The sequence below is a fragment of the Olea europaea genome, chromosome 1 (assembly GCF_002742605.1).
Source record: "Olea europaea var. sylvestris chromosome 1, O_europaea_v1, whole genome shotgun sequence".
In the NCBI taxonomy this organism is placed as follows: Eukaryota; Viridiplantae; Streptophyta; class Magnoliopsida; order Lamiales; family Oleaceae; genus Olea; species Olea europaea.
In genome coordinates, this window is record NC_036237.1 from 17,164,962 (window position 1) to 17,178,578 (window position 13,617).

General features: G+C 32.9%; 1 protein-coding gene across 1 annotated transcript; it reads left to right on the top strand.

The window, feature by feature from the left end:
* Positions 1-7,990: 7,990 nt before the first annotated feature.
* LOC111395916 (transcription factor bHLH49-like) lies at positions 7,991-11,716 on the top strand. The gene is made up of 8 exons (XM_023022141.1): positions 7,991-9,602; positions 9,709-9,918; positions 10,006-10,071; positions 10,161-10,229; positions 10,583-10,654; positions 10,764-10,958; positions 11,055-11,142; positions 11,219-11,716. Exons 1-8 carry the CDS (start codon positions 8,778-8,780, stop codon positions 11,239-11,241), a joined length of 1,548 nt encoding a protein of 515 aa, XP_022877909.1. The 5' UTR covers positions 7,991-8,777; the 3' UTR covers positions 11,242-11,716.
* Positions 11,717-13,617: the final 1,901 nt, after the last annotated feature.

Genomic DNA, 13,617 nt, shown 5'->3' on the forward strand with positions numbered 1-13,617 from the left:
TTACATCATATAACCTCTTGATCTATGCATCTAAGTTCACTTAAGAACATATGACTCAATCAGAATTCACAAATCGCTCAAGAAGTGTATGAAGAACATGAGAGAGTTTCAAAAATCCCAAGAGGCAAAGAGAAAATGAATGATGAGAAAACCCTTCATCTAACCCTAGGCAGATGAAAGAGGCATATAAAGAAGTCATCAGAAGGACAGCCATCCAACAATCATTAGGGTGACACTTGACATCATCTCATGCACCAAAGGATCCACTAAAGAATTCGCATTTTAATAGAAAACAAGTTTTTGTGAATTGCAAAATAACGGTCAAATAATCCAGTCAATTGACCAACTAAGCAATCCAATCAACATCCAAATCACCAACATCATTGTGCCACATCCTTACCATAAGAAAAAAACATACCTAGATCGTACATGTGTTACAGAAATTTATCCTCTCATTTTTCTAATTCTTGTGTTTATATATATATATATAAGCACAATTAGGAAAATGGTTAGGTAGTTCAATTGAGGCATTCATATAAAAAAATTCAAATGGGGAGAACCTTGATATTTTGCAAAACTAATGGAAGGGACTCCTTGTGAAATCTCAGGTACTCTGAATAAAAGTAGAATTGTCTAAGCTGAGGCAATCCAAGCATTATAGGAAGTGATGATAGTTGAAAGGGTTTTAACAAAACATCTCGTGGTAACATGATACATCCTTACAATGAACTGTACATCGAGAATCCAAATAGAGTAGAGTTTTACATCTACAATCCAAATGGGAGTAGAGGCTGTACCTCCAATCAAACCAAATTCAATCACCCGTTTTTGGTCCAATTCTTGAAAAACCAAAAGTCAGATGATGACAATAACGAGGGACTATGTTATTTGTACATAAAAATGGTATATAATGGATTACATAAAATGATATTAAGGGAAAAGATTGGATGAAAATGTTGACTGTATTTTTAAACAGGCAAATGATAGAGTGACATGTATCATTATGTAATTCATTATGTAAAACTTGACGTATATCGGTATATGTAGCAAGAACAGAAAGCCCCTTCAGAGGCGGATGTCTGGAACAAGTTCTGGCATTATTTCTTCAGTCATTTTCTAATTCTATCTGTCGTCACCATCTAATTTAGGTTTTTGAGGATGTCCGGCACAAGTTCTGGCATAATGCTCATCTCTCTTTGTACTCTGAAATGGTCACAGTTCTGGGATGCAATGGATTGCTCGAAAAGGTAGAATTTATTGTCATGGAATTGAAATCGGAAAGTAATTTGAGCCAGATGTTGAGAGCTTCAATGCAATGCTGGAAAGTTTGATGAAACTGAACCTCGCTGGATTAGTAATGGAGTGCTTTTACTCGATGGAAATTGTCACCATGTGATTTAGATAGGCCATCTTTTAAAATCTTAATAAATGGCATAGATTCGACTTGAGACACGAATAATTTGGCTACTATACATAAGGTAGATGAAAAATGTTATGGCAACTTTCTAAATTTCTTAGAGAAGGAAGAAATCGTGATTAGCTAAGACTTTATTTATTAAAATTGTGAATAATTGCATATATTTGATACCATATAATGTATACTAAATTAGAATGTTGAATTTGTGATCATTTTTAATTCTTTGTAGCATGGGAAATGTTGTCAAATTGTGGTTTGCAATTCTATAGATGTGCACGCGCCAATATTTCACCTTGAATGAATTAACCTGATTTCTCCTATAATTTTTTTCCTTTTTTCCTTTTCAATTCTTCTTTTTAAGGGGGATCAATTTAGTTTGTCCATATATATATATATATATATATATATATATATATTGGAGAGAGATAATAATTCGTATAAGAGCTGGATCTCATTGATTGAGATTTTTTGGTATGACATTTTATGGATACTTTCTAAGCTTGATTTTAATCCAATTTAGTTATTATTTTGTAGTAGCATGGAAAAACATGGATAAATAAACAAGAAATAGGGAAAATTACAATGGCGGTCCCAAACCTTTTTCAATTTTTGCAGACTTTACCCAAACTTTTATTTTGTGCCACTCATAGTCCCAAATCTTTCAAAAATATGTACCTGAGGTTCAAATGGATAGGCCATTAGTTGACTAGATTAGTCAAATTTTAATCAAATTTGAGTATATTTACATTTTCCCAAATTATTAAACAATTACAACAATTTAAAAAAAGAAAAGAAAGAAATTTGCCCCACTCACCCGATGAAGCCGCCTATTTTGAATCACTCAAACGCCGACAAACCATCGCCCATACCACCGGATATCCATACCATCGGAAAGCTTTCACCTCCCTCTTCACAACCCATCCAACGACCAACCATAACTTCGACGAATTTGGCTGAAAATTCGACTTAAAACAGGTTGCCCATGCACCCAAAAATGACTAGAATCCTCACCTCTGGCGACACCCATGTCAAGCCCACCCTCCATGTCGACCAAGCACCTCAATATGCACTTACTGATACCCATGTACCATCAAACAAAGCTGTAAATCCAAATCTACAGTCAATTCTTCAAACAACGAAATCGAACTGTTCAAACGTTAATTTCGACACCAACTGTGCAACCCATGATCGTGGCCCACTATCCTAGGTCCACCTCATCAAGGTGCATCTCCTGGTACCATGGGTCATCATCAATTTTTCTTAATGTAGAAGAACCAGAATTGACAGTTCATGTACAGGAAATTTTGGTTCATTCCCTTTCAATTAATTATTTAACAAGGCTCCAAATCATCAATTCTAGCACTTAACCCTCAATTGATGTTGGTATAACTATGGGTCATGCTTCAATTGCACCAATTCCTCAATCAATAGAGCCAATTTCTGATTTGAATCCAAGAACAGTTTTTTAATTGTTGTTGTAATTGTTTAATAATTTGAAAAAAAAAATCTAAATATACCAATTTTCCTTTCTAATTTGGTCAAAATGTAATCAATTTTAACTAATCTGGTCAACTAACGGATCTATTTGGACTTTAGGTGCATATTTTGGAAAGGTTTGAAACTATGAGTGGCACAAAATGAAAATTTGAATAAAGTCTGCAAAAATTGAAAAGGTTTGGAACCGCTACTACAATTTTCCCCAAGAACTATATTTCTCCAATTTTTAAATGTATCATCTAAAAGAAAAAATGGCAAAGTGTTCAAGTGGATTGTTAGGACATAATTAACAAAATTACTTTCTACCCTGGCAATAGACGTGTTTAATCTATTTATTGTTTGATAGAAATTAAAACTTAAATTTTTATCTAAATCAAAGTCAACAATTAATTTGAATCACACATTTCATGGAATTCACAGTATTTCAAATACACATTTCATCAACTTTTATCAAAAATCGATAAAAATCTAATTTTAATTTTTTTGATGTAAATCTTTAAGGATTGTGTATGTGAAAGAGAATAGTCAAAAAAAATCGAACGATATCCATCAAAGAGCGGGGCTAACTAGATGATTGTCAACTGGCTCTAAAAATTGTACAGCCTTTAGAGTACCCCGAACGGATGGGAAGAAAGGTAAATCTCTCGTAGGAGTTTAGACATTATTTCTGATCATCCTCTCGTACCAACAATTGATTGTTGTTTTGGTAAACTACTGTATAACTTCTAACTATTGTTATGAAATTCTAAAGCTCATTTTAAAATTTAACTCACTTCAAACGTCTATATCAAGTTGAATTATAAATCTTAATTGTCTTAGAATGCAATTCTAGTTCCGTTCATGATCCCTCCCTCTCTTCCCAAAGCAAAGTCGAATCCATGTTGCTTATGAGGATTTGGTATTCTACTATTATTTTTAGCTTTCCAAAAAGAAGAGCCATGCCAGCCAACCAAGAACCAACTATCACTTTCATATTATTTATTACTACTTGTTCATTTTTAACATTTTACATGTACGACTCCAATCAATTGCTTCTCGTAAAACGAGCAAATTCCACACGTCAACGCTTGATTCCTTGAATTTCTTGACAATATTATACTTCGGCTTTGGCGAGGATTAAATATAAAATTTTAATCTATAATTAATTTTAATCTGAGATATTAAGAGAAATCTATATCACCTTGAGCTCAGAATATATTTGATACTTAATATTAAATACGACATAATAATATAATATTTAAATATTAAGCCATTTTTATTTTAATTCATTTGAAATGTGTAGAAGTTATCTTTTACACAAGAAGAACCAACCCAACGTAGAGTTGAAATCTGCTGCTGAAAATCGACCGTCCAATTTGTTGTCAACCCTATAATACATTGACACATCGATTTAATTTAACATGTCGAGTTTTTCTCTTACTGTGACTTATACTTAAAAATATGTGTAAAATAATGTCTCGATGAATCATTGGTAAATAGCAAGTTGGATAATTAACTATGTGTAGCAGATCTCAACTAATACATACCATTTTCACCTCTTATTAGGGTAAATTACAGTACTGGTCCCTGATCTTTGACTCTCATTGCATTTTGTAACCCAACATTTATTTTGTGATATTTCTATCCTCAACCTTAGAGTAATAATCAGGATTCATCCTAAAAGACAATTTTTACACTATTATTTGAGTAACATGATAAAATATTATTAAAAGAATAATTTTGTAATTGTATTTAAGAAACACACCATAAACACAAAGAATGAAAATTAAAGAATGTCTTCCACTCCACTATAAACTATCACTACAAGTGCGACCGAGTTATCGCCACAGTCAATCTACAATCCTTTTTAAATGATATAATTTTTTCATGTGTTAACCTTATTGGATTCAGTTCAACGAGACATATATAATTGTGCAATTTACTATTTTAACAACTGAAAGTGCTGAATATTTCCTCAACTTGTTTTACGGTCAAAACTTGCATATGATGATTCTCTCTCAATTCTCTACATTTTTGAGTGATCTGAAATCCTAATTAACTTGATTTTTCATGTACAACATGCAAACAAACTCATTACGTTCTCCAATTCTATTGAAAATTCTTCTCATAAATTCCAATTTAGACGGATTTTCGAATTTTGTCGCTCTATCTTTATATAGTCTCTTATAATTGCTTTTTCGATGAAACATGTTCTAACGACTTATAGAAGTTATCATAATCATCAATTTGCAATATTAAAGTTGAAAGATTCAAAGTTTTAATGAAGTTACGCAAGTTTTTGACATTTTCAAACTACCAATTTTGCCCCTTCTTACATTTTAACCAAAGGTTTATTAATTAAGCATTTGGTATTAGGAAATTGTAAAGCAAAGCAGGGGGGAGATTCTCCGTGATTACAAGTCCCGAGGCCAACTAATAATTACATAAGAATAAGAGAAAGGCACAGTCCATAGACAGATTAGCAACAGTATTAAATTGATTTCCTCTTTCAAAAGGGGTTGTCAGTCAACACTAAATGGGAATGAAAATCTAAGCCGTCGGATTAGATTACTTTTTCTATGAGATACTATTAAGATCAAGTATCTGTCAACTTGACTGTGGAGAAGCTGGAAGTATAATTCTCTTGCCAGCTAAATAAAAGTTTCAGTCACACACGATTTGGATCTTATTTGGTAGGTAAACATGAACGGTACTGTTATTATGGTACAGTGGTTGAACTCGACGTTAAAAGCGTGTCTGTATGCCCGTACTCTAATGTGCTACCATACGAATAAAGCCAGCGTGCCAGATAAATTTTGCCCACCTAGATAACCGATCCTCACATTGACATGGGTCCCGTGCCGAACTCATGTAAATAAAAAATGTAAAAAATGACACCCCACCAACGTCGACTGTGAGTGCAGGTCAGCTGGAGTGTCAATATAATTCTGACACCCCGACATGATTGACTACCATACTAGATGAAAGTGTGTTGCACATTTTAAGAGGAAGAGGGTGCGGTCCGTCTAGCGTTCATTTGGTATAAATTAAAATCTATTAAAAATTTCAAATTTATAAATCAACAATTAATTTTATTTACATATTTTATAGATTCAAAACTTTTCAAGTACACACACTTTTCATCAATTTTTATTAAAATACTAAAAGTCTGATTTCAATTTACATAAAAAATTATGAATCCCATAAAATATGTGGTTAAATCAATTGTTAATTTTGTTTGAATTTTTTTTAGTAGATTTTAGTATAGACCAAACAGAGATATTGGTTAAGTTTATAAAGAGAATTGTATCAAATCGAGAATTAGTAAGAATCTCGTAAGTGAAATAATGATTCTAAATGTTAGAATTGAACCAAACCGCTTAGTTTCGTTTGCTCCAGGTCGGTTCATAAAAAAAATTCATTTGAATTCTTGAACAAATGCTACAATTTTTGAAATATTCATTGCATGAATTTCAGCAAGACATGTTAATTCTTCTCTTAGAAATAAAGAACATTGGACACGATTTGCGTTTAACGAGTAATTCTTCGAGTGACTCCAGCCTCAATACTTGAAGATAAATAAAAGTTTTGTTCTCTATGCTTTTTCGATTTCGAGTGCTAGAATTACAAACCATTCAATTCTTGATTCTTGTAATAAAACTATTTAAAACTTAGATAGAGTTGATTGAATAGAGCGATTTGGTTTGATTTGATCTAGTATTTTTGTTTAAATAAATAAGAATAAAACAAAATAAAATTTATCAATATAAAAGGCTCAAAAGTATTTAATGAATATATCAATGGATGTTTAATTCATTAAATACTTTTGAGCCCTTTATATTGATAAATTTTATTTTGTTTTATTCTTGTTTATTTAAGTAAATATGCATGAAGTTAAAAATGTAATATATAATTATTTTTTCCTTTTTCCTTTTTTTTTTTGTTGTAAAGTGGATAGATATATAAGAAGAGTAATTATAATCACACTACACTTTTTATCTCTTGCACTACATTTTTATTGTATTTAAGGTTCTTACTCTTTGATCATTATAGTACTTATGTTCGTAACGATTCTTATGTCATTATTATCCTCAAACTTTCAATTAGTTAACATATTTTATTTTTTATAACAGTTTTATGTTCAAAAATCTATTGAAATAGTGTAAAACAATTTATTTTTCAATCATATTTTTTTTAAAAAAATAAATAAATAAGTTCAAAAAAATATTTTCCCCCTTATTTCAAAGAATGAAAACAAATTATTTTATATAAATTATCATCAAAGACAAGACGTACTAATTAATCAAAAGTTGAAAATAAGAATTCGACGAAAAAAATTAAGAAAATAATTGCTATAATAAGCAAAAATAGAAGAGTTTAATTACTATTAAAATGTAACAAATAAAAATTATTATGTCCATATAATCACCCATAAAAAAATGATGTATAAAAAAAGAGGAAATTTCACAAAATGTCTATTTTTACCTAGTTATTTGTAAAAATGTTCATCATTGCAAAAATGTCTAATTTGGAAGAATTTAGACCAAAATACCTTTATTAACAATTTATAATTTCACACTAAGACAAAAAAATGGACATTTTTACAATATTGTTATTGACCAATAAAATTTTGAAACATAACATGTCATATTTATTTCAAAAAGTATACATGTCAAATCACAATAAATACTATGTTTTTCATTGATTCGGAAATGTCGAGAACGACATTTTTAAATGTAGAGAAATGTTATGTTCAAAATGAAATGTCATTCTACACAAATGAAACAGTGTTCAAATATCGAGAATGACATATGAAATGTTGAGAAATATTATTTTAATATAACTTCTCATAAAAGTCACTTTTCAAACTTCGTGACAAATTGATAAAAAAAAATCAAATGTCATGAACGACATTTAAAATGTCGAGAATACCATTTCAAAATATAACTTTTCATTAAGGAAATGATAGATAAATTGACATTAAATTCAAATGAGTGGATACTTTTGAACTCATACACTTAAAATTGAATATTCTTAAAAAATTTTCATAAAAAAAAATAGTGGTTTCCAATATTTTTAGCAGGTAGCAATGCCGGTGGTTACTGGTTTTAATCATCAGGGCTCACTTTTTGACGCAGAGGCGTGGGTATGGGTGCAACGCCTTTCTCGTTAAGCTTTCGTTTTCACTCCTAATCAAATCACCCATTCGCTCTTTCTAAACTCTGTTTTCTCTCTCCATCTTTACTGCTTTCTAGACAGTTGAACTTCGAACAACCAACCCACAGCCAAAATTCAAGAAAATAAAGCCTTTTTTCTTGTGGGTTTTTCCTCACAAGTACGGTAGAGAAACTGAAACAGACAATCTGAAAATGGGACCTTTCCTTTTTTGCCACTTTTAGTTTATGTTTTCAGAGTATTCACTGTGTTCATCTGACAAGGGTTTTGAATCAGTGTAGTATTTATGATGATGAAATTGATTTTTATTTACTGAACTTGTCTTTTCTTGGGAAATTATGGCCATTGATTCTTTAACCTTTGAAGGACTGCTTAAATTTCAGTGGAATTTTTTTTGGAATGGCTCTGCATTTCGTTTTGCTTCAGCCGAGCCATAAAGGTCCCTTTTCAGCCGTCTCTGAGTGGCTAATTCAACCGTTTCAGAATTTCAGTTTAATCTACTGTTCTTAGTGTCTATTATCTGATTGATTTCAAATTTTTACCGATTTTTGGACCCTCCTGTTTTACGTTAGAGTAAGAATAAAAATTTGGGGCTCTTTATAGTGATTTCTAATTTGCTTTTTCATTAGGGCGTTTCTTTATCCTCCATAGAAAACTTCAAGAAAGAGTTTTTCTTGTTCTTCTGGGGGTTGTTTCTCAATTCTTGTTGATGGACATGGCCGGAGAGGATGCTAGTATCGAGCCGAAAATTATGTCTTCACAATGGCAATTGAATATAAATAATTTAACAAATACATCCATTGTAATCAATCCCACAAGCAATTCAAATGTCGAGTCTTCGGCTTGTTCCTCCAACTCCATGGCAGATTCGATTTGTCCTCCCATTTGGAACCAGCCCGTCAGTGGGCAGAGTCTAGGCTATTGTGACATGATTGTCGAAAATAATACTAGCACTTCAAACACATTGGGTAACGGGACTAGCAGTATTATTCCTGTAAGACCTAATGCAATCCTGAGAGAGAGTACGTTTTTACGGGACTTTCCAGTGATACTTCCTTCGAGCTTGCCTCACTTACCGGCTGATTCAGGTTTCATCGAAAGAGCTGCCAGGTTTTCTTGCTTCGGTGGAGGAAATTTTGTTGATATGATGAACCCTTTTAGAATGTCTGAATCTCTGAATCCTTACACTCGAGATTTGGCATCGGAAGGGCCACTGGAGGTTCTTGCAGGTAAGGGATCCAAATCACTGCCAGTTATGCAAACTCAGACTCATGAAATGAATGCGATTGAACGTTCCATGGAGGTTCCTCTACCAGTTGAGCAAGGAACTGAAGGGAGCTCAATCAAGAATGACAAAATGATCGAGCACTTTCCTAGTTCTCACGATGAAGCGATTTTTGGCATTGGTTTGTCGGCTCACGAGTTTGCTGAGGCTGAATTTAGTGGCAGCGGCATTCAAGGGGAGTTGGAGGATGACGCTGGGGAATCTTCTGCTAAAGAACTTGGCTCTAAGAAAAGGAAGAGAACCGGACAGGTTGGACACGGACCGGTTGCACATTCATCCTATCAATTTGGTGCTTCATATCCCTTATGTCCACTATTAACCTTTATTTACTGATCTCTCTCGGTTTTTGTCTCAGAGTAACAACGGAAGCAGACAGGCGGCAAATGAAACTGCGATGGACCATGCTGAAATTCAACAGCAGGGGTATCAAAATCGAGCATCGAGTAAGCCTTGTGGCAAACATGATAAGCCGGGATCTCAAGGGTCAGATCTACCAAAAGAAGAATACATACATGTTAGAGCTAGAAGAGGTCAAGCAATAAATAGCCACAGTCTTGCAGAAAGAGTGAGATATTTGTGAGAGTTTATTAATAGGCTGCAGTAAGTAACATTTTCTCTGGTTTGGAGTTAAGACAATTGATTTCTGTCGTAGGTAAGGAGGGAAAAAATTAGTGAAAGAATGAAGTTTCTTCAGGATCTTGTACCTGGTTGCAGCAAGGTTCGTTAAATTAATGGCTGATTATATGCTTACTTTCATTTGTTTCTCCACTTTAGTTCATTTAATAAAAATCAGTTTTGTTTTTGCAGGTCACTGGAAAAGCAGTTATGCTAGATGAAATTATTAATTACGTACAATCACTTCAACGACAGGTTGAGGTACGCAAATTGTGAATTAATGCTTCATTTTTTCTCCTGTTTTCTGAATCATATGGCATAAGTAACAAGGTTTTGGGTACCATTCATAGTCTATTTTTCTTGGAAATTTTGTCAGGGGATCTTGAATAGGTGAACTGTCTCCCTATTCATGCATCTTCTAAGAAACCAGAGATAAATCCAAGCCTTATCTTTCGTTTTCACAACGTAACTTGCCAAGCTGATTCTTATCCCTGCCCACAAAGGGGGGGGGGGGGGGGGGGAAATGGAATCTGTCATGCTTTACCCTTTGATTTTGAATTTTGTGTTTATTAGACATAGATTGTTGATGCAAGTATTTATCTATGACTTTTCAGTTCCTTTCAATGAAGCTTTCAACGGTAAATCCTCGGCTGGACTTCAACATTGAAGGGCTACTAGCCAAAGAAGTAAGAAATCCTCGTTCATCCGAGCAGCACTTGATGCTTGTTTATCTGCAAAACTGTTACTCTTTTTTAATGCCACGGTACAACTAATATTTTCCAACAAATCCTTCAGCCACGAGCTGGTCCACCATCTTCATTGGCTTTTTCATCGTGTGTGACTATGCCTTATCCTCCATTGCATCAGTCGCAAACTGGAATAATCCAAGCAGTTCTTCCTGGCTTAGGAAGCTTTTCAGGTCCACTTCAGGGATCGGTCAATCCCCAGTTAACTACTGTTGGTGGAAGATTCAAAGAGTCTACATCTCAGGTAAGCTTCTTAAATGTTTTTCAAATTAGAATTTCAAATGTCTGGCCTCGTAAGGACTGGAAAAGTATGATTTATTTAAAATGTTGTCGAACATAGGTACACTGTGCATGGGAAGATGAATTATGCAACATTATTCAGATGGGATTCACTTCAAATGATCATCTTAACGGTCAAAACTTTGGCGGTATATTCTCATAAAATATCTCGAGTAGCTCAAAGATATTAAGCTGATTGCTGTCTTTACTTTGCTGCATTTGCAGGCCACTTGAAATCCGAACTCTAATAGCTTTCATTAGAATTTGTATTTCCATGCCTCGAACCTTTGTCTGAGGTCTATCATATCGCGAGAGAAATTTATTTCACTCCCTTTGCTCATGAGCCCACAATAGAATTCTTCTCCAAGAGCTTTTCTGGGACAACACATTATAGATTACAAGCCCCGTCTTGAAGTTCCAAGCTTAATTGCTGTATTCCTGCGCCTTGAACATTTGCCAGTTACTATACAGAGCAGCTTCTTATTCAAGAATCATGTCCTATGCCGAGTTCATAGTTAAAACTAGCTCCATGAACGAGAGCATAAGATTAATAAGAATGAAAGTTTATCTTCAGAAGCAGCAGAGGAAAAAATGCCGAATATTCTTTTTATGATTAAAATGCAATTGGATATCATGATTTGTTCTTGTATAATGAGAAGACGAAGAATTTTCTAATGAGGTGAGAACAAATGAAAATAAATACAAATTTCTTTAGTTTCAGAAGTATTTTGCTGAGTAATTGCATTTTGATTTGCTATGAGCACTAGAAGTGTACAAAGGCAAGCAAAGCTTATTGTTCAAAGTGTACGATTCAACCAATAGGCTTGGCCATTGCCCCTAGCCTTGACACACTCTCATCTTCATACAAGTGTAACAACCACTTTTGAACTTGACCAAATCGAATTTTTACTAGAAGTTACCCTTTTCATATTGTCCCGTCCGCAAGGAGGGTATCAAGAAAATGGCGCTTGCTCTTTTGCAACATGTAATATTTATTTTGGATAGAATTCACATTTAAAATTGAAGTGTTCAAAGTACTTATAAATCCCTAATATGTTTATCACAAGGGATCTAACATACCATTAGAGTCTTTTCAAGAAGCTCATTATGAATTCGGGGACATTTTATCGCCCAAAAACACGCAATGACACAAAACTTAAATATTACAATCAACGTAACGTATATTTAGAGTCATACAATGAGACAAGTATGGATTCACTTTATTTTATTACTCGAAAACTAGCACTGATATGAAACTGTACAACCACTTTTGGTAAAAGTTACCTTTAAAATTGACTTGTATAATCACCCGAAAACTGGCAATGATATGAAATTGTACAATCATTTTGGAAAAAATTCACCTTTAAAATTGACTTGTAGCAGGAGCTTCACAAAGTGCTTATAATCCTACAAATGCAAATCTTTCACGAGCAATGTAATATACAGTGAAATTATTACATGTCATCTCTTTGCAAGATCGACGTCCAAAATGACCCAATTTTTCGTGTTGGGCGGCTCAAATAAATCAATATTCTACGCTTTTGGAGATCGAAATTTGATTTGCATCGGAAAAGAAGGTCGAGGATAGCCTTTGGTACGTCTTATCTGAAAGGAGCACGCTTTTTCGACCACCTGGTATTATTTGCCGAGCCCTTTTCTCGTTCTGCTCACTGACCCTAATTATTCTATCCACGACAAGAATCTCCTAAGAAAGGATGTGCTTTTAAAACTTGCCAGTAAAACAGAAAATGTCTAAAGAGCTTATAAATGCTCGGCACTTGGGTAAGATCAGAGGCGACCTTGAGGGCGTGTAAGTTGAGCGACAGCACAAGGCCTTAGTATTAAAGGGGCACCAAATTTTTATTTTTTTTAGGTCTATATATATGTAGAAGTACATATTTATAATGGTACATATTGTTTTATTAATTTTTAGATTTAAATTTTTTATTATTATATTAAGTTAAAGGACACAATATTTATGAAAAAAGAGTAAAAAAAAAATTATATTATGTTAATATTTGTTTAATTTAACATATTATTGAAAATAAATGTTTAATTTAACATATATTAAAAATAAAAATTTATAATTTAAACTATCTTGCTTTCAAAAAATATTATAAATTGTCTATTTCACCGGTCCTAATATCAAATGTCCAATTTTCTTCATTAATCAATTACTAACCTAAACAGAAAATAAATAGCCCAAAATTCAAATGATCATAATGGAGAGTGAAAGGCTAATACTATATCCCTTTTTATCAGTTTTCTCATTCTCATCTTTTAACCCATGAAGAATAATCAAATGAAGAAGAGAAGAAACTTTATTGTCAATCTTTATTACTTACTATATAATAGTACAATCTATTTGTTGGAGCCCGTTGTCCACTTGTAAATTGCTATTTCATGATTTTATTATTTTTTATTTTTAGAAGAGTAAGTTTTTGTTGGGTGATAACTGATAGTTGATTACATTCAATTTTTTGTGAATTTTTTTTACCAAAAGAAACAAATTAGCTTTTGATATATTGACTTATTTGAGAAAATTGAATTGCTTTTCGAATATATTTATTGCTTATAGAATACAATTGACAATTATTTTTATTGTTGCATTTTTCGTAAAATGT